The 21943-nt window shown below is 44.6% G+C and overlaps 4 protein-coding genes and 1 non-coding gene across 5 annotated transcripts; 3 read left to right on the top strand and 2 right to left on the bottom strand.

Annotated features, from left to right (window-relative positions):
* Window positions 1-264: 264 nt before the first annotated feature.
* LOC112899737 (trafficking protein particle complex II-specific subunit 120 homolog) lies at window positions 265-6743 on the bottom strand. Its single transcript, XM_025968328.1, has 10 exons — window positions 6243-6743; window positions 5393-5593; window positions 5105-5287; window positions 4823-4932; window positions 4345-4404; window positions 3939-4230; window positions 3534-3826; window positions 2501-3378; window positions 962-1942; window positions 265-701 (listed from the first exon to the last, which is right to left on the bottom strand). The coding sequence occupies exons 1-10, from the start codon at window positions 6654-6656 to the stop codon at window positions 481-483; spliced, it is 3633 nt and encodes a 1210-aa protein (XP_025824113.1). The 5' UTR covers window positions 6657-6743; the 3' UTR covers window positions 265-480.
* Window positions 6744-7882: 1139 nt separating this feature from the next.
* Window positions 7883-8694, top strand: LOC112898979 (calcium-transporting ATPase 2, plasma membrane-type-like). Its single transcript, XM_025967308.1, has 2 exons — window positions 7883-8083; window positions 8488-8694. Exons 1-2 carry the CDS (start codon window positions 7883-7885, stop codon window positions 8692-8694), a joined length of 408 nt encoding a protein of 135 aa, XP_025823093.1.
* Window positions 8695-11220: 2526 nt separating this feature from the next.
* On the top strand, window positions 11221-11909 carry LOC112900766 (heavy metal-associated isoprenylated plant protein 19-like). The gene is made up of 3 exons (XM_025969570.1): window positions 11221-11244; window positions 11378-11459; window positions 11542-11909. Exons 1-3 carry the CDS (start codon window positions 11221-11223, stop codon window positions 11841-11843), a joined length of 408 nt encoding a protein of 135 aa, XP_025825355.1. The 3' UTR covers window positions 11844-11909.
* TRNAI-AAU lies at window positions 11880-11953 on the top strand. The gene has a single exon. It is a non-coding gene; the product is annotated as a tRNA-Ile (tRNA).
* Window positions 11954-12357: 404 nt separating this feature from the next.
* LOC112900765 (gamma-tubulin complex component 2) lies at window positions 12358-20979 on the bottom strand. The gene is made up of 24 exons (XM_025969569.1): window positions 20847-20979; window positions 20708-20772; window positions 20549-20606; window positions 19780-19914; window positions 19566-19697; window positions 18971-19054; window positions 18795-18893; window positions 18454-18545; window positions 18164-18236; window positions 17871-18023; window positions 17641-17757; window positions 17510-17563; window positions 17212-17295; window positions 17005-17079; window positions 16786-16929; window positions 16575-16700; window positions 16382-16489; window positions 16184-16246; window positions 15996-16070; window positions 15659-15852; window positions 15443-15566; window positions 14045-14432; window positions 13799-13822; window positions 12358-13002 (listed from the first exon to the last, which is right to left on the bottom strand). Exons 1-24 carry the CDS (start codon window positions 20913-20915, stop codon window positions 12686-12688), a joined length of 2853 nt encoding a protein of 950 aa, XP_025825354.1. The 5' UTR covers window positions 20916-20979; the 3' UTR covers window positions 12358-12685.
* Window positions 20980-21943: the final 964 nt, after the last annotated feature.

The raw sequence follows: 21943 nt of genomic DNA, 5'->3' as shown, positions 1-21943 counted from the left end.
GACTAAAGTTTAATTGAAGTGGAACTAAAAGTAGTAGTCCACCTATTTGGATCACTCAACGAACTAAACTTTAGGATTAGACTAACTTTAGGGTTTAGGGCCCGAAACTGAGGACATTAATAGCCGTCAAACATGACATGGCACACCGGGCACGACGTAAGTGGCCAAAGAACCAGTACTAGCATCCTAAACCACACCATTCTTATCACCAGGATCGAAACGAACGTGGAAATAGCTAGTAAAAAAATGAGTGTACATTCAGAATTGCGAATCAAGATTCTATAACCATAAACATGCAATTCCCGTGCCTGAGATTCACTATGCTCGTACACTATACATGACATGATTGTGTTACAAGGAAGCCTTCAGAGAGGCTAAACAAATCGCATGGGAGAAGGGAACACTCTTGTACAAGAATTTTCACACCTACAAATGTCACGGTACAAAATGAGGTCTCTAAAACTAACTCCGAAGAACTGCCTATGCTGTACCAACTACCCGGATGTGGAACGGGGATCCTCGGCATAGTATAGGTTCATCTGGTGACTCTGCCTTCGCACGAGCACGAAGAACATCTGTGGCATCGATGATAACAGAAGAAGCTTGCAGCGAGTAGTCACCTGGTACAAGGAAGTACACAGAAAAAGGATGTACTACCTCTTGCAACGGGGGAACCTCCAGATGTATATCACTAAGAACACCTACACAGGAAAAGAAATCGTCAGAGTAGTACAATGGACGGTGAGTAATGCTTCGACGAATAGTTTTCTCAGTTTGAAACAAGGTAGACATAAAAAAAATTGACCAAAACAATAAGTATAGCTCAGGTGAGGAAATGAAGATGCTCTGAAAGTAGCTTTGATCATTCTGCAATACGAGTTGCATTCCACAACATCGATCATTTTCTGCTCTCAGAAAACTAAAATTAAATGCATGGCATGATGACATAAAGATAACTCACCAGCCCAGAGGACAGTTGCACTGTTTTCGTCGAAGCAATTATCTCCTGCAACATCTTTGCATGAAATGCTAAGGTTCATCCGAATAATTTCCTTTGTGTTGTTGCGAATTTGAACTACCATATGGGTCATTGCATGAGCAGATATAGGATCATCACACCTCAGAACATTACCAGTAGATGGACCTACATTCCCCTCACTAGAATGAATGGAAGGGTTGCCAGAATCCTTTGAAGAATCAGCATTTGTTGCAATTCCATTCTTAGCAAGCTTAAAGCTAAATGTCAAGGGATCTGGCAACAGTATGTCCATTATAGATGCTTGTAGCGCCGCCTGAATAGCATCTTTAATATTCAGCTCACCTGAGCTATTTCTCCCAGAGTGCCATTTCACTTTTATTTTTGAAATCAGATTGTTGATAGACGCATTTAGCTCTGCCTTGGCATTCCTCTCTGCTATGGCGGCAGCCCTGGATCCAAGAGGTTCATCACTACTACTTTCCTTTACAAAGAAGGAAGCATCAAGAACAGGTAACTTGAAGTTCTCAAGAGGTATGAGAACTCTGGCAGAGTAGTCACGATCGATTCTAGTTTTGTGACAAGCTGCATCACCAGCATTGCCTTCTGATATTACTCTTTTATCCACATTTATGTCATCTGAATGTACAGCAACATCAACATCAAAAACAACATCAGTAGGATTGAAAAGCTCAAGTTCCAGAAGGCGGAGCCCCCAACTGCCTTTATAAGGATCCATCTTCAACAAATTAATATTAGTACGCTCTGTGTCATTTCCAGTGCTTATATCATCTTTGCCACTGACAGGTCTTAAGTGCGCTTCGGTAAATCGAGCAGGTATTTCCATGGACAACAGACGTGCTCTTACAAGGCGCATGCCCTGCACAACACAGATATTTAATGGAACAACCAGGCGTCTTCCAGGTGGAAGAGAAATATCTCCATTCTCAGGATTAGCAGCAGGACCTGAGAGGCAATATACAAATTTAGTTTACAAGCCACATGATGACAGTATTTTTTCCCATTAACAAGTGGTGCATGTACGAAGCTGCCAAGAAGAAATTTTATTTTTATGCAAATTAATGATGTCCAAAGCTCTTGAGAATATTGCCTAGCAGTAGGTCATATATTACCAAGGACAGACTGAAGTATAATCAGGATAACATTTCAATGCAACAATAACAACAAATAATACCTATAACAAAATGTCTATGGGCCAAAAAAAAGAATTGTACATGATGAAAGAATGAATGAGACAATGCACAAGACCAAGAGAATGATAGGAACCCTACGAAGCAGAGATTAAGCCAACTGTTAACTCAAAAACAATTGCTATCTATGCTTCAGATATACTAATAAAAATATGAAAATAGAGAGGCATTAGTTCACAAGAGGAAATAACAAATTTGCAAATGTCCAGGTGTAACAGATTAACAAAACTACAGATTTAGGCATTGAGTGTACATATAGATGAGGAAGCTGAACATGAAAGGATGACAGAGTATAAAAGAACTGATGACCTACCAGCATAGTGAATATTCAAGAATGGATTGATTCCTTCTCTTGCTATTCTCCTTGAACTTGCAGGAGATCTACTGCCATCTGCTTCCAGATCTGCCGAACTAAGATGCCAGGCTCTTAGAGTCACTGCAAACGTCACTTCTCCACCTGGTTTAATAGGAAGAGCAGATTTCCATGTGCTATGGGCAATCGAAATAACAGAATCCTGATTCTTCCCTGACAAAGCAATATTTGCTTCTTCAACTGGTACCGTTCCAGCATTTGTCAGTGTTATCAGAACATCACGAATTTCTCCTTCATAAAGAAGGATGGAACCATCTCCACCCACAACATTTGCAACTAATAATGGCAGAGGAGGAACAACAGAAATACTAGGAAAGTTGACACTCTTAAACTTGCTAGAGCCACAACATCTGAAAGGATCAGAAAGGACAAGCCCTTGTGCAGCTCCAAGGAGCAAACAGTCGACCTCTTTGAATAGGTGTTCTGTAATAACACCAAAGCAATGAACAATGCACCCAGGAATTGAAATTGGTCCGACTTGTGTTGGAATACCAGATAACAAAACTAATTTTGAGGTGTTAGGTGGAAGACTAACACTAACTGGAAAGGCATCAAAATTCCCAGAATGAACAGAGAGATAGATGCTCTCAACAACTAGATCAAAGCTGCATGGGTTTGCTAACTCAACCATGACTTGAACTGGTTCCCCCACAATCCAACTAACCTCTTGCTTGGAAGTGCCAGAGGACGATCCTGCCTTGCTGAAAGGAGTATAAATGAAAGGTCCTGAAGGACCTGCACCAGTCCACCACTCCTTTTTACGTGGGTTGCGCTTTACTATGTCTCTTTGAGAAGGGTGAAGTGGGAAAGAATGCAACCTGGAAAAAGAACATAAGAAAAAAAGATCACAGAAGATACTAAATAACTATTCCATGAGCTTGCAGACTTAAAAGTAGTTCTGAGCTCCAACAGTATTTATTCTCTTTTCCCCTCAAACATAACAATAAGACGATGGTGATGAGCTTGAGCATACCTGATAAAAGGAAGGCATGGATCAGCGCAGCGTGTGCCTGTTGGAAGCTTATCAGCAGAGTTTGCAAGTGAGCTTGCCAAGCCACTCTGACCAGCTGGTGTGATGAGTGGGTAAAATGATCGAAGAAGACGAGCTGCAGCGCTCCATGATGAGAGTGGATCCGCGGCACGGATTGATGACATCAATATCTCTCTTAGAACGACCATTTGAAGGGTACTCCATTGAGACTCAAACAATGACGCGATAGACTGAGGGTGCACTTTTCCAGAATCACTACTGCTAGCACGAGGTTCCTTAAGAAAATAAGCATTGCAAATGAAATATGAATCCAACAATATTTTAGTATATTTATGAAAGATAATTGATTCTCAATATGCTGCAAATGCACATATTTTATGATCTCACCTTGGATGAATCATGATTTATTTTGCTAGTCTTTCGGCTTTGGACATGGTATGCATTGGTAGTCATGGTAAGAACCTGCATAGCACTCATGGCAGCATATGCATTGTCCTGCTGAAGGTACAATTGTGCAACTTGTCTTGAAAAAAAAGCCGCCTTGCGCTTATAACCAAGTGTACCAAAAAGTCTTGCGATTTCAATATATAGTATGAGTCGGTCACTAGCATCAATCAGAGCCTTGGCACCATCTGCAGCTCCCATTAACAAATCTGACACCTCCTTGGCAAGTTCCCGCCTGATAAGTAAAGACAGTGGATGACTTCACCATAGATAGAGTATGATTGACACAACCACAACCTCATATCTTTATATTATTATTAACTGATAATAAAGCACATGGGAGACTTACCTGCATAAGTATCTTGCCAACTTCAAGGCAGCTTCAAGCTCAAAGCTCACAGGTGAAACTCTACACCAAAGAGGACAGATACAATGTTAGTGCATTAAGTAAATTCTCCAAGTAAATAGCTTGGTATAACATACTATCCTGGATCTAATTCTCACTGTTAAAGAAGTACTAATAAAGGAAACAGAAAAGGAGGGATGGAGATGGCAAAGACCAAAGAAGAAACAAAATGTACTCAAGAACAAGATAGGGTGTAACAGCCTTCAAGCCATCACGAATCATATCCAAAACCAAAGAGAATAATAGCAGGAAAATTTTAATGTAGGAATGCAGAAATGAAAGAAACAAACTGATTTAGAAATCAGTATGATTTCTTCAATATACCAGCAGCTCATAAAAACAGATGAAAATACTTCGATTAACAGAACTAAAGGAGGAAACTGCCATATGGGCAGAAGGGCATGTGGTTCCCAACAAATACCTTTGAGCATTATCTTGTAAAGTGGCTCTTCTGTATAGCTGGATAATGGTGTAATAACGATATTTCACTTCATCCTCCAAAACAGGATCACTTTGGCCCATCCTATCTACCTGTTCATAAACACAACATAATCACCTAAAATGGCCATGGGAAGGCTGCCACAAATCTTATGTGATGTAAGACCTAGAAATAAGTGGAAACATTCTCAAACGAAGTATGACATGCCACTTATCAAGATGAATATAGTTCAACAGCCAGAACGACTTTGATGCGAAAGCTTACCACTAGGGCACAGACACTACCCTCAAGAGCTCCAGCATGCCAGAAAACATCTCCTGTCAATCTTGCAAGCTCTATTGCGGTGGTGTAATGTGCATTAGCATCCACAGGTGATCCAGCCAAAAGGCAATAATCTCCTATTATCTTTTGTGCGCGACCCAGCCTTCTTTTTTTAGCCTTAATTACCTAAAAATACAGAAGTATACTGTCTTGTATAAGTAATGCATATTGGACCATTTTGCATCATCAACATACACTGGTCAAAATACTTGGAACACCTAAAGTATGAACCTCCTCTGAGCCAAGACTGGATTGTGAATCCAAAGGTGTCTTCAGAATAGTTCCTGTGGATTCTGCACGCAAGACCCACTTCTCAAACTCCATCAACAATGAAGCAGCGAGATCTTGGATCATTGTAACCATATGAAGCTCCAGCGATTGCTGATCAGAAGGAGGGAACATAATAATATCGTCTCTCTTTTTTCCCGCCATCTACAAAAGTTAACCACAAGCAGAGATTGCATTAGAGCATCAAGTGATCAAAACCGACAGAAGTAGATCTATAGATGCATTACAACCTGACAGAAGGCAGCAAAACAGCATAACTGTATGTAAATTATCACCTAAGTGAATGATATCAATCCAACACACAAGAAGGTAGGCACAGCATTTGTTACTGTTTGTCAAGTTCAATTCAATTACACACTATTTTCAAAAATTCAATTACACAAAGAGAGAATGACATGAGAATAAGCACAGTGCTGAATACAAGCTAGGTCATAAAATACTACCAGAATGCAAAGCAAAGTGAAGTGAGCACAAAGCTTAACCTAGCACCCAGGTAAAGTAAAATCCAACCCTCGAGCAGCAACTGGATTGAACCCTCGAGCTACAATTAGTAAACTAGCGCAGTTTAGATTGTCAGATCAAGGGTCAAATGGGATCACACAGATCTCATCCAAGTATTAACACTTGGAAGCATGCTATTGCCATTTGGAGCACTTAGTGAAGCGAATGAGCATTCACGAAACCAAATGATCCTCACACACGCAGTGTAGATCAACGAGGTGGGAATCACGGATGCTGAGCCGGCGATTCCTTAGACTTCGGAAGATACGCCGTGATACCAGCAACCACGTACCTGCGCGTCCGTGGGGCAGAAGGCGAAGCACCGTCTGGCGAGCGCCGAGGGGTACGTCCGCGCTGCATCGACGAAGTCGGCCGCGACGCGGTCGAGGTCAGGCGAGGACGGCAGGTGGCAGATGCCGATCACGGCGAGCACCTTGCGCGACGACTGGAAGTCCTCCCACGGGGAAGGCACGCACCCGCCGAGCACGAACTTGAGGCGGAGGCACCCGGTCTCCCAGGGCTGGTGCGCGAAGGGGCTCTTCTGGTGCTCCGAGTAGTAGGTGCGGAGCGAGGCGAGGTCGACGCGCGCGTGGCGCGCCACCAGCGCCGCGTACTCGCGCAGGCGCGGCGGCGGGATCGTGCCGCCCACCGGGAGCACCGCCACGCGGATGGCGGAGCCAGACTCGATGCTCAGCCCGGGCTCCATGGCTGATGGCGTCCCGGCCTCGCCTCGCTGGCTCCGGGTCGGGAACGGCAGATCTGAGTGGTTCGCTGATGGGCAGGAGGTGCCGAGCAGGTGGAGACGGAGAGAACGCTTCGCGCAGTGAGGGGCTCGATTTGATCCTTCGACGATTCGATCCGAGTCGTGGATGGGCCGGAACATGGGCCGAGCCTAAAGTCACAGTGGGTGGCTGCAAATCAAGCCCACGAATCACATTTCGTCCGAAAGAAATCACTTCAGACAGCCATGGGTTTTCCCTTTTCAGTTTCCCCGGTAGCACGCACAAATTGTTTTCTCGAATCAGTCAGCACCCATTTCCATCAGTATAACGGGAAACTGTGTTGTAGTCTTAATGCGAGAAGATGGGTTGTGTGTGTGTGTGTGTGTTGGGGGGGGGGGGGGGGGGGGGCGGGTCTTGGACTTTGAACAGAAGTTGTGCTCCTCTGAATCTTTCGGCCTGATTCGAATTGTCAGGCTCAGAACTGCAAGATGGCCCTAAGCCCCTGCCACGGCTGGCTAGGAGAAAATATTGGAATTTTCTATTTTCATAAAAATATTATCAGTATTGGGTTTGTAGCAAACAAGCAATAATGTAATTGGTAGCTATATTCTTCGGCATGTTATTCCTTGTGCTATTCTTGACAGCGGCATACCAGCTATTAAGAATGAGCAATATTGTGAGTTGAACCATCGTTTACCTGTGCTCCCAGTGCAATTCATTACGCAGCTCTGATATGATTCCTTATCTTTATGTGAAGTGGCAAAAGTGAGTGCGGATGTTATCATTCTTGATGACAACTTCTCCACTGTAGTCATTGTTGCTAAATGGGGTCGATGGTCCATCAGCGTACATCAATATTCAGAAGTTTGTGCAGTTTTAGCTGACAGTCAATTTGGTTGCTCTCATTGTAAACTTCCCCTCGGATTGCTTGATAGGTACTTTATGGAAATTTATTTTTCTTTTACAAAATGAAATAGAATTTTATGCTTCAATGCAATTCCATTCTATGATAGAAAACTGGAACGGTCCCTTTATATACTAATATTGCAAATCTTTGAACTTCGTAATGTGTTTGTTCTGTACTTCTGTACTTCTGCTTGTTGATGACGGGAGTGCTCCTCTCATTGCTGTGCAATTGCTCTGGGTCAACATGATCATGGACGCACTAGGCGCACTGGCATTGGCCATAGAACCTCCAAACAATGAGCTGATGAAGAGAACTCCTGTTGGAAGGAAAGGAAATTTCATCAGCAACGTCATGTGGAGGAACATCGTCATGGGACAGGCCATCTACCAGTTCCTTGCGATTTGGTATCTGCAGGCTGAAGGGAAATGGCTCTTTGGAATCGAGGGAGACAACTCCGATCTAGTCCTGAACACAATCATCTTCAACTGCTTCGTATTCTGCCAGGTAATGTGGAAGTGGTTCTCGCATTCATTTTTCTGTTTTTACCAAATATATAGGCCTTGTTGGCTTTACTTTGTGTTTCTTACTGCAACTATAGCATTATTGTGCTAATGAATAACATGGTTTCAGCAAAACACTAAAAAGTAATTGGGATTACTTGGTACAATGAACTAAATTCAGAAAAGTATGGGATCGTTCTACAGAATCCCTACTAAAAAAGGCTGGAACCTGAAAGTAGTACTTTGAAACTTTCCACTGTCAGAAAAGGGGTTTTCTTTATGGCAATTTGGCAAAGTATGATTACTCGAAGTTCCAAATATTCGTGAATATTGAATAAACATCCACGAACAATAATTTCATTCATTTAATCATGCGAAGCTCCACTAATTTTTTTCTGAACTGTGCAGTTACTCAATGAGGTGAGCTTAAGGGAGATGGAGAGGATAAATGTCTTTGAGGGCATCCTAGACAACAACGTGTTCGCCACGGTCCTCGGCAGCACCGTCGTCTTCCAGTTCATCATAATCCAGTTCCTCGGCAACTTCGCGAACACGACCCCTCTCACGTTCACGCAGAGGATCGCCAGCATTTTCATCAGCTTCATACTTTCATAGGCTGTTGTGGTGAAGATGGTCCCGGTCGATTCTGCGCAGGAAGCACAACTAATTCCTGTCAAAAACTGAAGCCTGGCAATTTTTGGACATTGCCGTTTGCATAACATAGTTTTTTTGTCCTTCTGTAATGCACTTAGGGAGTACCTGAAAATTTTCATTGCTTATCATCTAGGGAGTACCTGAAAGCACTTAGGATGTTTCAGATTTTTTCCCCTCAGTATGTGTTTCCTTTGGAACTCTGGAACAGTATATGGCTCGAAATGTTTACACCAACGAGCATGACCTGGCCGCTGTTTTCCCGTCACAAGCTCCATAAGCAAGTAAGAAACTGAAGCAAGGCACTGCGCGCCGCGTATCCGCAGGCAGTGCGCCGCCGTGCCGCCAGGTCGCTGCTCCGTGCGGTGCCAGGCACGTGCGCGCGGCTACCCGAGCCCTATGATGCCCATCCCCTCGCCGTGCACGCGCCCGCCAGCGCGACGGAAGGCGCCGTCGAGGGGCCGGAGGTTCGCCGCCGATCAGCGTGTGGCGCTAGACGGTGTGACGGCGACATGAACCAGTGCGCCGGTCTCCTTTCTCCTGGTGCGCGGGGCATGGGGCCACGGGCCACCCATGCCGGAGGCGCCTGCCATCGACGATCACCGGCACGTCGGTTCGCCGGCCAATGCATGCTCCATATCTTGGCACGGCGCGAAGCACCAAGGTGGTAGAAGGCAACACGGGCGGGCCCCGGAGGCAGCGAGATAAGGAGAAACGGCAGCGCGAGGAAGACGCCGTTCCCCGGGCGGTGATTGGTCGAGCCTGTTGGGGACGGGGGTGATTGGTCAAATACCGTCCACCCCCGATCTGCTATCTCCCTCCATTTTCGGATGCAAATCGAGACGAAAAATTCTGAAAAAATTCGCACGGACTGAGAAGGAAATTTCGAAACAATCCACCAAATTTCAGTCTCATCCTCGACCTGTGGTGGGGGAAATTAAATCGAGAAAATATGGAGGCAGGGTGGACGGTATTTCAAATACCGTCCACCCCCGTGTCCTTGTATTTCAGTTCATTGGCAGCCAAACCCAGACAAAAAAAACCTGAGAAAATTCATGGACGCTGGGGGTTCAATGGAGAATCATCGCACCAGCTGGTTTCAGACCCAGGCTCGATCCCATAGTAGGGGAACAAAACCATGGCGTTCGTTTCTTCTGTTTCAGTCTTTCTTCGCCGTACCTTTTTCTGAACCTCGCAGGTGCAAGCCCCTGTTCCTCGTTCAGTCTATCCACCTCGCCGTCGTCACTGTCTCACTGAGCCAGAGCACACACAGAGAAGCTCGCCCTCCATGGTCTCGAGGTGTCTGGTGATGGCTGCAGCCACCATGGCTTGGGGCCTGTTTGGTTTCTGCCTCAAGCAGGCCAAGCTAAACTCTCGCTGGCCCAAATTGGGGCGACCATTATGGACCGCATGCACGCGGCCCCCGAAGCCCCTTGGCGCGAGGGATAGCTCGCAGCGCGCGGCAGCGGGCCGTGGCTGCAACGTCGCCGTCGTCGATCGGTCTACCTGGCTGTGGCTGGGATCGAAGTGCTTCAGACCAATGCAACCGATCGTGGACGTACAGATACGGCGCGTGCGCTCTGTTTCCCCGTCCTCTCCACGGCGAAGAAACGCAGGAAACGCCTCGATTATCCTTCCCCGTATCCTTCTCGTACGCAGAGGAATGCAGGCCGGCCTGCGCCGGGGGAGTTCGATTCGACGGTCCCCGTCTCCCTCTTCCCGGAACGGCAAGCGCTCAGGACACGGCGGGGCGTGGACGCACGCAGATATATATAGGCTGCCTGCCGCCGGGCATGAAGCACATTTTCTCCCCGTGTACCTCGCGTCTTCTTCGCCTCCTCTTAACACACCGCCCGGTCGAGCCGGCGGTCAATGCTATTTCATTCGGCGACGAACACAGCTACGGCCATCTCCATCGATTGGCCTGCGCGTGGGGTCTCTTGCTTCTCCTCGAGCCATTTTCTCGGTAATGGCTTTGATACCTTCTCTGAATGTTCTCGCAGAGGTAATTTAACCAGGCGCCTCTCGCTCCCGTGCTTTTCCTTGAGGTTGCACTGCCGAATTGGCCTGGGTCCGAGGGACGTCTTGGACGGGGGGGCAGGAGGAGGGGGACGACGCGCAATCGGCATGAACGGACCAACCGGGTGAGGAAACATGTACAGCTTGCATGCATGGCAAGGTCTTTTGATTTGGGGCGAATTACCTGGACATTGCATTGGATGCTCCAAATAACCGCATATATATACCTCGCTCGCTAACTGTTCTTCCTTGGGAATTAGTTCCTTAATTTCTTGGTTCACAGAAGCATTGCCTGGTGCTCCTCGTGATCCGGCCGGGTCCGAAACCTTAGAAGCTTAATCAAGAACAGGTGTTCTTTCTGGCAGTATGAATTATTGCCCATTCACGAATTCTGCCGGTCTGAATGTTCATGATGTTACATTTCAGGCCATCATCTCTCGCATCATACATTGTCGGGTTTCAGTAGCAACCATGGATGAAGAAAACGAAACGAAGGTGAGCATTCTTGTGAAGTTGCTTGTACAATCTTACGTTCATATTTTTCTCCTTTTACCATGTAATTGTTGTACATAATCTCTCACACTAGTAAGTACTAATATCTGATCAATTTTGGTTTTATTACACGCAGAGCATCACAATAGAACTGAAAGTATACATGCACTGCGACGCCTGCGAAAGAAAAGTGCGCCGAACCATCAACAAAGTCGAAGGTGAGGAAGTTATACAGAAAATACTTCAGCCTAACTGTACGCCTGTTCGTGCTCGTAACAACGGTTTGATACCTCTCTCTAGGAGTCGAGACCGTCGAGGTCGACAGGGAAGAGAACAAGGTTGCGGTGACTGGCGATTTCGAGCCTGAGAAGGTGGTAAAGAAGATCAAGAAGAAGACCGGGAAGAAGGCGGAGATCTTGATCCCCGAGGAAGATGAGGAGGAAGAAGGCACGGGACAAGAACCTTACTATGTTCCTTACGAGGATCCAGTGTTGTACCCTGATGCAGATGTGCCCGATGAGTTTCGGAGCTATAGGCGGCCAGAAAGGTGGGATTTCCATTACTTTGATGACGAAAATGCACAGGCGTGCATGGTAATGTAGTTTTATATATTTTAAAAGTAAATGGACCACAAAAGTGGCCTATTAGCTCAGTTGGTTAGAGCGTCGTGCTAATAACGCGAAGGTCGCAGGTTCGAGACCTGCATGGGCCAATCACTTTTGATTTTATCACTTTTTTCCAGAATTCAGAAGCAGTTTTTTTGGTACAAAGATCTGACAATAATTTGTGCTCCCTTTCTTCAACAAAATACCAATGAAATAAGAATGGTTCGATGTATAACCACTGAGCATTAAAGCTAAACAAGCAGAAATTGAACTTTTGAAGCCATAAGCAGCTATCGTCATCTGAAACAGAATTCCTCAAGGAATATATCGCATTTAAGAGCTAGTTTGGGGATGGTGAACTCTAAAGGCAACTAAGCCTATAGGACTCTTATTTTTGTTATAAATCCACATGGCATTTTCCAATATGTCAAGAACAAAAAATAATTGTTTCCTGAAGCCATGTTCCATCACCCAGAAAATAAACTTACCTCCAGATTGATTCCATAGCTCAGCCTTCAAATGAGTACATTTCGGCATCCACATTTGAATTGAATGTCTACAACAGTTAGGCCTCCACAATCACACTGAATTCAGTTTCTCAACAGCGCTATCTGAAACTTCAAAATATCTAGACAAGTGTATACTAGTTACATTTGTAGGGAAGCTGGAACTACAACGTTGGGACTCAAAAACTGTGGCAACTGAGATTACATAAACAGACATTACAAGTGGATCCGTACAATTAACAACGCTCGGTTTGGCTGCAAGACGCAACACTTGCAGCTACCAGAAATAATTTTGCCTGAAGAAGAGAAAGAGATGCAGAACTAGTCAAGCTATCACATGCTTGAGGCTCGAGACTCTTGCCAACCCAGTTGCCGAGCTCGTTGTTCCCACAGTGCCGTGAGTTTCTTCTCCTTTGAAATTGCTGCCTCAGACTGCTCCCGAGCTTCCTCGCATGTCTCTGTGGCTGCATTACACTTCTCTGCCTCTCGCTGGTATTGAGTAGCCTGTCTTTTCGCTTCAACAAGAGTGGCATTCATGTGATGGCTGTGCTCCTCAGCTACAACCTGCTGGAGCTTGAGTTCCTCATTGAGGAGATCTACAAATTGCTTCTCCATTTCTTTAGCAAGCTCAGGGTCATTTTTTCCACAATCTGCATTGTTCAATTCAAGTATCAGTGAGAAAATCTAGTTGGTTGGAAGAACACTCTCTGAGCTTCTGTGCATGTGATGCATGTCAACACATACTAATGGCTATAGCATGATTAGCTTTCACCTGTAATATATTGTTAAGGACTTATGGTATAGCTAACAGACAAATGCCTTAGCCTTATGAATTCTAAAAAAGGATAAAGGAAAATCATCTTGTTCCTATGATGCTAGGATGCTTGTAAGAAGCCTATAGTAGGTCATTCAGTAGAACTTATGTTACTAGATAAATCTCTGAAATTTGATGCCAAAGTACAAAAGCCAAGCCTTCTAGAAATTGCAGCAGTGTTTCATAACCTACTCGATAAGCTATCTTTCTGATGTTCATGCAGGAAGTATTTGACTTTTCGTTTAGGCAATGTACTAAAATTTTTACATGAAACAATCTTAATGATAAGAAAAATCGTTTCTGTACAGTTTGATAAAGCCAATTTTGATACATAATTTTAATTTCATAAGCAACAATTTATTTGAACATTTTAGTAGAGTGAAGCATAACCAAAGTAAAAAAGTTCCATCAGGTATAGAAATCAGCCTGCACATAAAAACAGTGACTCAACTACTGAAGGAAGATAAAATTCCTCTGCAGACTGAATTGTTCAGTCCAGGAAACAGAGTGAAGTGATTCGCCACAATTTCCATCATCCTTTGATCAGACAACCACTATACTCAACTGGCAACGAAGAATACTGGAAAGTTCATGAACCTCAACTGAACAGACCGTGAAGGAAGGACCCTAACCTGTTATTGAGAAGTTGGCAAGCCCTGCAAAGGTAGGAAAAGGCAAAATCCTGTCAGTAATGCGGACATAGATGCAACTGAAAGCTTTAATGGTAGAACTAGTAACTTGAATCAGCTTATTTGATGTTCATATGCAGGTGCCACTCGTATCAATAACGAGCTACGGGTAACATACGTGCGTGCCGACACAGATCAGAGGGCGACAGCGGCGAGATCTGAGAAGAGGGATGGAACCGGACAGCTCACCTGGCGCGATGGACTTGAGGGAGAGGGGCGCCGGGCAGTCGCAGCTGCAGGACGGGCACGCGGGGGAGGAGGACACCGCCGCGGGGGAGGAAGGCGAGGCGGAGAACCCCTTCTTGTAGCGCCAGTAGAAGGCGGGGCCGGAGACCCCGAGCGCGGAGGCCACGGCCAGGATGACCAGGCACCACCGCCCCAGCGCCGCCGCCGTCGTCGCGCGGCGCCCCCCGCCGCCCACCATCGGGTCCTCCTCAGCCGCGGACGCGGACGCGAGCGCGCTCGGGTAATGCGCGGGTCGGGGGAGATCGCCGGGCTCCCGTCTCGTGGCCTGCCCCGCCGACCGTGTGTCTCGGCGCGCGGCGCGTGTGTCAGTGAGCTGTGGGCGTGGCCGCGTGCGATTTCACCTTGTTGTTTTGGCCGGGCCGCTGGGGTGCGGTGGTGGTGATGGTGGCTGTGGTGGGGTTGGGGACTTGGGGTGGTGAGAGCAACACTGGAGGCGGCAGTGGGGTGGGTGGGGGAGTGTCGAGTGTGGGAAGCGAGCTAACTGCGGCTGCGGGTGGGCGAGCGGGGTCGTTGCGGGTGGTGGCGCGCGCGAGATGGACGGTAGACGCGGAGTCATGGAGCGGATTTCCTGCAAAGCCATTAGCGACAGTGCCGCGAGCCCGCGAGGAAGGCTGGTGGCACGGGAGTGATCCTGCCACTAGCGTGCTGGTCCGGGTGCAGATGGACCCAATCCAACATTTAGCCGCGGACGGGTCCGGCCTCCGGCCATGTTTGGTAGCTAGGTAGTTTTCCCTTATTTTTAGAAAAATAATTACGGGACAGTCTTACGTGTCCGGTCCGACAGCTTTAGAGTAAATTTTAAATCTTAACTAAAATTTAACTCCATTAGCACTTCTATTTGGATAAACTAGTACTAAAGTTTAGCATTTGGATTCAAACACCTTCTAAATCGTGTGCGTGCAATAGTGCAAGTAGAGGCCATTCTACAGTTTGCTGTCACCGTCACATTTGATATCAATTGAAGCTTAATTATCACTCGTGGAATGAGCCTCGACTTAGCAAAGCATATACCAATTGAAAATTACACACTGACCTATTCCATGTCTGTCGCTCACAAAGCACATGATACATTGGTTACTAGGGCAAGACATCACACATGGCAATCATCAGACACGAACTGCACGGGAATGCTGAGTCAAATGGATGATATGCCCACAACCAACAAAAGCACCATCCGCGGCTCACTAGAATACTAGATCCTGCTGGCCTATCTATAATCTATCATGGCGCAGAAGCGCCGCGCAGTCCGGATGATCTATCGGGCCGGGCAGCCACGCTGCAGGGCATCAGGCAATGACCTTGTACCGAGTCCAATGAGCACGGTACGCATCAGGCAATTCATTGGTCGACTCGCACACCAAGGATGCACTGCGCGAGATGGGTCAGGTACGGCTCCGCGTGTGAACTGTTGCTCAGTGTGGGAGCCAGGCTCTGGAGCTCTGAATTGAACGCCGCTTCGAATTTCCTGCAGAAAAAGACCGACGTGATGTTATAGGATACAGAAGTGGAATTCTCATCTCAACACCATGCGGATAGGCAGAGATGCGAGATACGTACAGGATTGACTCCGACATGACGACATTCTCTGATGCCAGTTTCAGCTGCTGGTCTCTGTCCTGCGATTTATTTGTCCTTGACCTTGACTTCCTGGCCTTCGCTGTATTCTCGGAGTTGGCAACATCGATGGATGGCATCAGGAGCTGGATGGAAGTGGCATACTGAAGGCATAAAGCTTTCAGCTTCTCGACTTTCTGCACATCCAAATAATGAGATAATAAGGATTGGTTCATTCAGAAGTCTTTGAATGTTATATGAACTAAGGAAAGGCTATCGACCAAAAGTTACTGTTTTATCTCCTTTTCTTTTGGTTTTAAGAAAAAGCAAAAGGACGTACCACAAGGAGTTCAGGCGACAACAGCAAGCATTCTTTTAGACACTTTTGGAGGAAGAAATCATGGATCTGGATGACCTGCAAGCAGTATTAACATCAATGGTAATGTACTCAGCAGCGTTAGCATTGCAAATTAATTTCAATTGTAAAAAACAAAGTAAAGAATTCAATTGTAAAAACTCTGTTGAAACCTCATCTATGCTCCTTGCAGTTTGAAGGCGATCATGCATCAAATGCCAATTTGGTTCAAGAACCTGGGGGCCAAAATATATGTTGTTTTAGCATGTACCCAGCATTTATGGTATACCTCAAACATTAGACAATACATGATGACATGTATGGTTTAGAATGACCAAAAGAATAGTTTAGCATGGAGATATGCATACTACCTCAAATGTCAGATAATGCAGAAGGCTATTTACAAACTTAAGCATGCTGCGACAGAGAATTGATGACCGTAAAATTGGTGTTCCTAGAATCTTGACGGAACGGAATACCTGTTTAAGTGTTAATATCCAGTCAATATTGGCATACACAAAATAATTTAACTGACTCTACAGGATAAAAAGAGTTCATTCATACTTGTTGTATTTGCCATGCTGCACATAGCTGACGACTAACATGCTTGCAGTGAAACAATAGACGAAAGATCAATTGGTATTTTGTCAAAGCCTTCCTTGAAATTACAAGAGATAGTGGCCACTGGACCTGCAGGGTACAACAAGCTATATCATTTCTGTATCACAAGACAACAGCAAATGAGGAAGGTTTTAAAACGAACTATAAACAAAACCTTATTGCTAAGGCAGAATGTTTCCAAACCCGTGATGCTTAATTGCATCGACTGATCAACATCTGCTGCAGCAAGCTTATCTGCAGGGCAAGCACAATCCAAGTCTTTCAGAGTGGCCAGTTTCTTAAGGAGGGAACTTCGTTCCTGTTGAACATAGATGTAAATAAATATGACAATAGAAAACACAGTATAGCATGACCAGACCTAGATAATATTTACCACGCAGCAAATTAATTCTTCATGAGTTGGATCAGAAGCAGCCGCAGTACTCCGCAAAGCAATGTCAAGCAGAGACTGGTAAATCAACAAAGAAAGCCCAATGCAAAGCAAAAGGTCAGTCAGCTTTTCCATAACCAGAATCACCAAAAATCTGTTTTTGCAATGGCAGTATGGCACAAACAAACAGATAATATATACAAGACAAACCTGAAGTTTTTCAGCAGATATTTCTTCTGGTTTCTTCGTAAGCTCCTCTCGAGCAATATCCATAAAATGGACCAAAAAGTCACCCTGTAAACTAGAGAAAATAGATAAGATAAATAGTGCAAGGAAAGTCAACATGTGTGGTCAAAATTAAATTGGAAAACATGATATTCATTATTAAGGACCACGTAAAGAACTAAGAAACTCATAATTTCATATAACATGTATTTTAATAGACTCTGTACAAATTATGCCAAAGCATATAAACCAAGCATATGTATAGTAATAACAGAAAAAATACTTGGTCAAGGAGTAGATAGCGCTTCAGGGATCGCAGTTTCCCAATGAGATCATACTGCACATTTAATGTGATGAAATTAGTAGCCTATTCTTATAAACGAACAAAGTGTAACCCTAGGTTTACTATACTACCTTATCTTTCATCAGAGTCAACAATTCACCACTTGCAAAATCATATGCAGATTTGATACATTCAAGATATTGGTGATTTGAGCCAAAGCTCATAAGCTTAGAATTTTCTAAGGAAACCTGAATAAAACATTCAAAACAATTGTGTTATTGTAAGTCATACATAAATACATGCTACTAACATGCTCTCATTTAATGATTTGACTTCAGGAAAAAAATTGAATCATGTATACCTGAACATTGTGCCCGCATTCTCTCATAACATTAAGATACTTTCCTGTTGTCAGAATCATTGCGGCAACATTAGTAAGGAAACTAGGAATTCCTTCTTTTAGGCTGTATCGTTGCTGCCAATATTTGGCATCATAATCTTGAGTGAGGCTCTCCTAGAGAAACCAAAAGGAAAGGAAATCAAACAAGCACCTGGTTAAAATAAGAAGAAACTAGGCTCGACATGTTAGGCTTAATGCGATGCAGACAACAGTCTGATAAGAAGGTTGAAAGATTTACATAAGTATAAAGGTACCTTCTGCAGAGATTTGTTTTCAGCGATGAAGAATTCACCATAAGGATCATCAATAACTCCCTCATACACCCACCTAATATGAAAACAACTATAATGTGCAGCTATTGTAAAAAAGCAAGCAAGTTAACTGAACATTTATTTTCTATCTAAATACTAGCACTCTAAACAAGACAAGTCAGCAATTAAAAGATGTGGATTGCGTTCAATTTAAATGTGAGAGCTTGCAAACTATTGAAAAGGTGCATCACTCCTAGGACCAACAAGGAAAGAAGCTATGGACAATCATGAACCTTTCTAGCATCCTGAGGTATGCTGCACTTGCATATTCTGTCATCTTCTCCAGTAAAGACCGAACAGCACTATCACCACCCATCACCTTTGCCTGAGTTCAAGGATATGATAGATGCATTCAATGTTTAAGAAAGTATAATAAGGAGAATCAGGAAGAACTAAGCTATTAGAAAAATGTGAAATAAGAAAAAAGTCCTATTGAAGAAAATTGCTTTATCTATAAGAAAACAAGCTAGCAAGGTCCATTTAGCTTAGATTTACAGTAGGCAGACAGGAAGGGAAGGAGGGATGAAAGGAACAGTGGTAATCTCAGGGACATAAACTCCATTTGAAAGAGTACCTGGCTTTGAAGTAGATTAAGTGTTGCCGAACCACTGGTATTGTTGGAAGTAGCCTTCTCCACTAGAACTGCCAGTGCATTCAGTGAACTCATCATCCTCTGCCAAATAGCAAACATAACTTTTAATGCTAAAATCACAAATCAAAGTAAGGCAAATGCAGCAAAAGAAAACCCACCTGACAAAAGAACCATAATCCCTGAACAGAAAGCCTTCCAAGGCGGAACTGGTGCTCCAGTTGAGCAACCATCGCCTGATAATCCTGATCATAGTATTTTTTTTTTCAGAAGAAAGAAAAAGGAACACTAATGACTTTGTGCAAAGTGCAAAATTTACAGATAAGCACTAATATAGCAACACTGGCATAGACCTTCCCTGAGGACAATATATAGTGACTTAAGAAAGTCAATGTCTTATCAATGGGATTATCTCAGCGACAATAATACTCATGAAAACAATCCATGTCAGAATAGAACAACTGAACTCCATCACAAGATAAAGCTATTTTCATATTCTTTCTGGTTTTGTCGCACAGAAGAAAGCTTGCAATCACATACAGCAAACTACAGTTCAAAAGGGTGCTTCAATGCTCTCTAAAAAAGTGACAATCACAAATGTTAAAAGCAGATTGAGGGCTTGATTTGTATCCACTCAAGGTTGTCCTACACTCCTACTAAGAGTAGAAGAATACTGCTTCAACATGTAAACAACTTAGCCATCACGACAGCATAGAAGCACCATTCAAATTTTCTTTCTACAAATAGGGGTTGTACCAGTAGGAATGCTCTTAGAGCTGCAGCCAGAGCATGGTTGACCAGACCATTCTTGAAATGTGACCTTGACTCCACAAACTGGCTTACCAGCACATAATCCTCACACAAAGGGAAGATTCTGCGAGTCAATTCCTGCAAAAGCAAGATCATTTTAAGTGCCAACCAAATCCTTTTCTGTATGTGTGATCCAATAGGCTGTACACTTAGGGCATACCTGGAGGGCAAGGTCCATTGATGAATCAATCTGGAAGACAACATAGCCCTCCTTTCCACGTACTCTCTTAATAGAAATATATCGTCCCTCAATACCCACCAGAGCTGATAGCAAATCATCTATCACCAAAAGCTCCTGCATTGCAGTTATAGCAGCAACGTTGTGTAAACTTTACATTTTACAGTTGTTCTGCAAAAGCTACATAAGTTCAGCTATTCTAACAACAGTAAAAATCCGCAGAATAGCAGAAAGTTGGTTATTTAGTTAGATGCTTTACAATGTCAAACTTAGACCAACATTTTGCCAACTGGCACCAACTGACCAACCCTTGGGCTCCAAATGCCAATTCACCTTAATAGGACTAACACTCGATCAAAAATCACATAGTTGTAACATGAACTGTGTCTCAAACTACTGGCAGACCCGCACACAATGACTAGTTGGCTCAAAACATTGAAGCAAAGTCTAATCAAACATGATTACAAAATTAAAATAGATGTAATCTGCTTAGCTCCAGCCTCCGGGAGGTCGACAATCTCAAAAAAAGTACCCCAATGGCATTCTCAGAAGCAACAAATACAAACTAAGATCAACAACAATTCAAATTTACAAGTTAATAAGACATCAAATCCTCCCTAGCTGTCTCCAAATCATAAAGCTCAAATTCAAAGCCCATAACCGGAGCTTAAACCCTAGCCCCAGTTGGCCAGTTCACTAAAACAATGTCACTTGAAGCTCAATTACGCTAGTTGAACCACACCCCGCTAACCTGCACCGAAACTGCGTACGATCCGATGACACTCCCGGTGCTGGCGCCGGCGCCGCGGCTGTAGATTCAAAACAACTGCAAGCATCAGAAGCCACAGGGAATGACAAAACCAAGCAGATGATCGCGCCCAGACCACACGAATTCTTCCGTGGTACCTACCTGAAGGAGTCGAGGGAAAACGGCTTGGATCCGGGCGCCTGCGCCGCCGCAGCTGCCATGGCCTCCTGCCAGAGCGCGTGATGGACATGAGAGGGAGGTCGAGGTGTAATGTTGGCAGTATATGAGTTAAGGAGTATACCTGGTGGAACCGACCGGTGAGGTACGGTCTCTCCAGGTTCCAGCGCGGGGTCGCCGGCGCCGGATCCATCTCGGGCGGCGGGTGGAGCGGAGCGGGGAAGAAAGCAGCAGCTGTGGGGGAGGTGCTGTGGGGGAAGCGTTGCCGGCGGGGAACGAAGTTGCAGCCGGGCCGCGGCCTGCGTCTGTGATGATTCTGGGCCTCTCTGAGAAATTGGGCCTATCTCTGAGCGAGGACATCTGACGTGGCCCATGAGAGGGGTTCCCACGTCTAACGTGGACGGATGCACATCACACCAAGATGGATCGGGCATGGAGTTGATCGCCAACTCTAAAAACTAAACTATTGGAAACGTGGTTTCATTTGAATATAAGTCAACGTGGGTTTGTTCTAAGTCAAATTTAATTATAATATTTAAACTTTTAAAGTAAATTATGCTTTGGTCTTTTAAGTTTCTCGGATTTTGAGTTCGGTTTATTTAAACTTTTAAAGTGAGAATCTAATGATCGAATCCACTAAGCATTTTAAGTGGTTAGCTCTATTGAGAATCTGAGTTTATATTTGGACCTAGAATGGACCATCTAAGAAATTTATGGACCTGGGCTAGAATACATGAAGAGTTTAAGGCCCTTAGTGCATTCCACTCGAAGATTCTTCTGTACAAGATTACTAGGCAAAGTAATATCGTTTTGATGCTCTAATGACATAATGGACTCATTTTTGTGTTTGTAGGAAATAAAGTCCAAATTTAAGGTTTAATGTATGCTAGTTAAAGTTTTTTTTTTCATGAACTGCATCGCACGCGTGTCCGTGTCGCAAAACAAAACAAAAAAGAGCCTGTGTACTACTGCTGCTCTGTAGTCGTACGCTGTTCTTTCACAAGGTTGGTCCGGCCATGCCCGGTTTCTGGGTAAGGCCGTGGCCCCCTGACAATGGCGAGCTGTCCATTGCCAATTGCATCACGGATCCACCGAAGTATCCTGAAAAAGAGTGGCGCCGTGCCATCGTCATCAGCACCTTTCTATAACCGCCCTCCGCGCCCGCCATTCCTGCCGGAATGCAGTCGCACCGGCCACCGGGAGTCTCCGAGCCTGGGATCC

This window comes from Panicum hallii, chromosome 7 (genome assembly GCF_002211085.1).
Source record: "Panicum hallii strain FIL2 chromosome 7, PHallii_v3.1, whole genome shotgun sequence".
NCBI lineage: Eukaryota > Viridiplantae > Streptophyta > Magnoliopsida > Poales > Poaceae > Panicum > Panicum hallii.
This window is presented reverse-complemented; position numbering and strand designations above follow the sequence as displayed.

Coding starts and splice junctions, on each gene's coding strand:
- LOC112898979 (XM_025967308.1), top strand. CDS start 7,883: ATGAAGAGAACTCCTGTTGGAAGGAAAGGAAATTTCATCAGCAACGTC. Junction 8,084..8,487: donor ACTGCTTCGTATTCTGCCAG/GTAATGTGGAAG, acceptor TGAACTGTGCAG/TTACTCAATGAGGTGAGCTT.
- LOC112900766 (XM_025969570.1), top strand. CDS start 11,221: ATGGATGAAGAAAACGAAACGAAG. Junction 11,245..11,377: donor ATGAAGAAAACGAAACGAAG/GTGAGCATTCTT, acceptor TATTACACGCAG/AGCATCACAATAGAACTGAA. Junction 11,460..11,541: donor AACCATCAACAAAGTCGAAG/GTGAGGAAGTTA, acceptor ACCTCTCTCTAG/GAGTCGAGACCGTCGAGGTC.
- LOC112899737 (XM_025968328.1), bottom strand. CDS start 6,656: ATGGAGCCCGGGCTGAGCATCGAGTCTGGCTCCGCCATCCGCGTGGCG. Junction 4,933..5,104: donor GTAGTGTCTGTGCCCTAGTG/GTAAGCTTTCGC, acceptor GTTTATGAACAG/GTAGATAGGATGGGCCAAAG. Junction 3,379..3,533: donor CCATGCCTTCCTTTTATCAG/GTATGCTCAAGC, acceptor TTCTTTTTCCAG/GTTGCATTCTTTCCCACTTC.
- LOC112900765 (XM_025969569.1), bottom strand. CDS start 20,915: ATGGATCCGGCGCCGGCGACCCCGCGCTGGAACCTGGAGAGACCGTAC. Junction 17,758..17,870: donor AATGCGGGCACAATGTTCAG/GTATACATGATT, acceptor TGTTTTATTCAG/GTTTCCTTAGAAAATTCTAA. Junction 13,823..14,044: donor CCTCAAGTCCATCGCGCCAG/GTGAGCTGTCCG, acceptor CTACCTTTGCAG/GGCTTGCCAACTTCTCAATA.